This window comes from Pterocles gutturalis, unplaced genomic scaffold (assembly GCF_000699245.1).
Source record: "Pterocles gutturalis isolate BGI_N339 unplaced genomic scaffold, ASM69924v1 scaffold40780, whole genome shotgun sequence".
Taxonomy (NCBI): domain Eukaryota; kingdom Metazoa; phylum Chordata; class Aves; order Pterocliformes; family Pteroclidae; genus Pterocles; species Pterocles gutturalis.
In genome coordinates, this window is record NW_010139708.1 from 3,539 (window position 1) to 5,418 (window position 1,880).

General features: G+C 60.6%; 1 protein-coding gene across 1 annotated transcript in view; it reads left to right on the forward strand.

Annotated features, from left to right (window-relative positions):
- Nucleotides 1-1,835, forward strand: part of LOC104469070 (DNA polymerase subunit gamma-1-like) — a gene marked incomplete at both ends in the record, with an annotated part of 5,369 nt that extends 3,534 nt beyond the window's left edge. Inside the window, 7 exon segments of the mRNA XM_010083415.1 lie at nt 5-125; nt 205-276; nt 395-517; nt 775-935; nt 1,033-1,086; nt 1,184-1,301; nt 1,700-1,835. Of these exon segments, the coding sequence (XP_010081717.1) occupies nt 5-125; nt 205-276; nt 395-517; nt 775-935; nt 1,033-1,086; nt 1,184-1,301; nt 1,700-1,835 (785 nt within the window).
- Between the last annotated feature and the right edge of the window lie 45 nt (nt 1,836-1,880).

Below are 1,880 nucleotides of genomic sequence, written 5' to 3' on the forward strand. Positions count from 1 at the left end.
GCAGCACCATGTGGCAGGAGGTGAGGGAAGGGATGGGGGTCCTGCGCTGGGAGGGGGATGTGGGGCTGGGCTTCCTCCCACGTGCATGTGAAAACCAGTCCTGTGTGTGGCTCCAGGAGCTGGAAGTAAGAAATTTCCTTTAATAAGTGTTAAATCACTGGAGAATTGGTGTTTGCCCCGGCTTCCCCCTTCTCTCTGCCCCAGGTGGAGGAGCTGGGCCAGCTGGAGGTGGACATGGAGGAGAAGATGGGCAGAGCGGAGCAGAGCCTGGCACAGGTCAAGGGGTTTTCCTGCAGGATGGGGGGGGCGGATTGGTCCCTCTTTCCTCGATTTTTTTCCCCCTCCTGCCATGCCCGAGGGCGTTCCCAGCATCCCCTGGCATTGCTGGTTGCAGGAGGAGCTGGATGAGCTGTGGGTGCTGCCGGAGGCGAGGAGCCAGCCCTCGTACCACCATGGCAACGGTCCCTACAACGATGTCAACATCCCGGGGTGCTGGTTCTTCAAGCTGCCTCACAAGGCAAGTTGGGTGCTCCTGGGGCTCTTCCTGGGGGTTTTCTGGCCACCCTCCATCCCAGCTACCTTGCTCCTGCTGCACAGCCACATCACCTTGCCTGTCACCCCAGTGCTGGAGCGCTCCTGGGACCCCTCGTGATTTTTTCCCATGGGATCGGGTGGTGGAAATGCATCTTTGTAGCTGGGGCAGAAGGATGGGAAGAGCTTTATCAATATGGAGTGATGGCATGCTGAGCCCTGGCATTTCTTTTGCTGCTGAAGGATGGGAATGAGAACAACGTGGGAAGCCCTTTTGCCAAGGATTTCCTGCCCCGGATGGAGGACGGCACCCTGCGGGCTGCCGTGGGCCGCACCCACGGGACCAGAGCCCTGGAGATTAACAAAATGATCTCGTTTTGGAGGAACGCTCACAAGCGGATCAGGTGAGCAGCTGCCTTCAGCTGAATGGTGACATCCCTCCGGGAGGAGGCTGTGTGGATGTGGGGGGCTCAGCATCTCACCTGCCGCCTGTCCCCCCAGTTCCCAGATGGTGGTGTGGCTGAAGAAGGGGGAGCTGCCTCGCGTGGTGACCAGGTATGGGGGGGTACCACCCCAGCCGTGACCACGGTCCCCTCCACGCCGCTCCGGGAGGGCTCTGGCAGGAGGATGCTCACCTTCACCTCTGTCCCAGGCACCCCAGCTATAACGAGGAGGATGACTACGGAGCCATCCTGCCGCAGGTGGTGACTGCGGGCACCATCACCCGCCGGGCGGTGGAGCCCACATGGCTGACGGCCAGCAATGCCCGGGTATGGCCATGGTGGGGTCCTTGTTGGGGGTGTTTTGGGCCCCCCTCTGTGTGTTTTGGAATGGTGAGACCAGCCTGGGTCTCACCCGGGTGTTGGAGCCCTTCTTTTGCTGGTGTGCTTTGACTTTGGGAAGGGGGAAGGAGTCAGCAGAGGCACCTGAGCTTCAAAATGTGGTGAAAGGAGAAAACACTGAAGCACCCATTTCTGTCCTTCCCCAAGCTCCTCTTCTTCCCTGTTGGAGGAGTTTGGGGGGAGTAACCAAGTAGGTGATGCCCCATGCATGCGTTAAACCTGCTTTTGACTTTCAGAGCAAAATTTAGGGGCATGGGGAGCACCGTGCCTGTGCTGCCAAGGAGGAGGTGCAGGGGTTGTGCTGAGCTGGGCATCTCATCCCACAGGCCGACCGGGTGGGCAGCGAGCTGAAAGCCATGGTCCAGGTGCCACCCGGCTACTCCCTGGTGGGTGCAGACGTGGATTCGCAGGAGCTGTGGATAGCCGCTGTGCTGGGCGAGGCACACTTCGCCGGCATGCACGGTGAGCCGGGGCTGCGCCGCCGGGGAGTGGGTTTGCTGAGTGTCG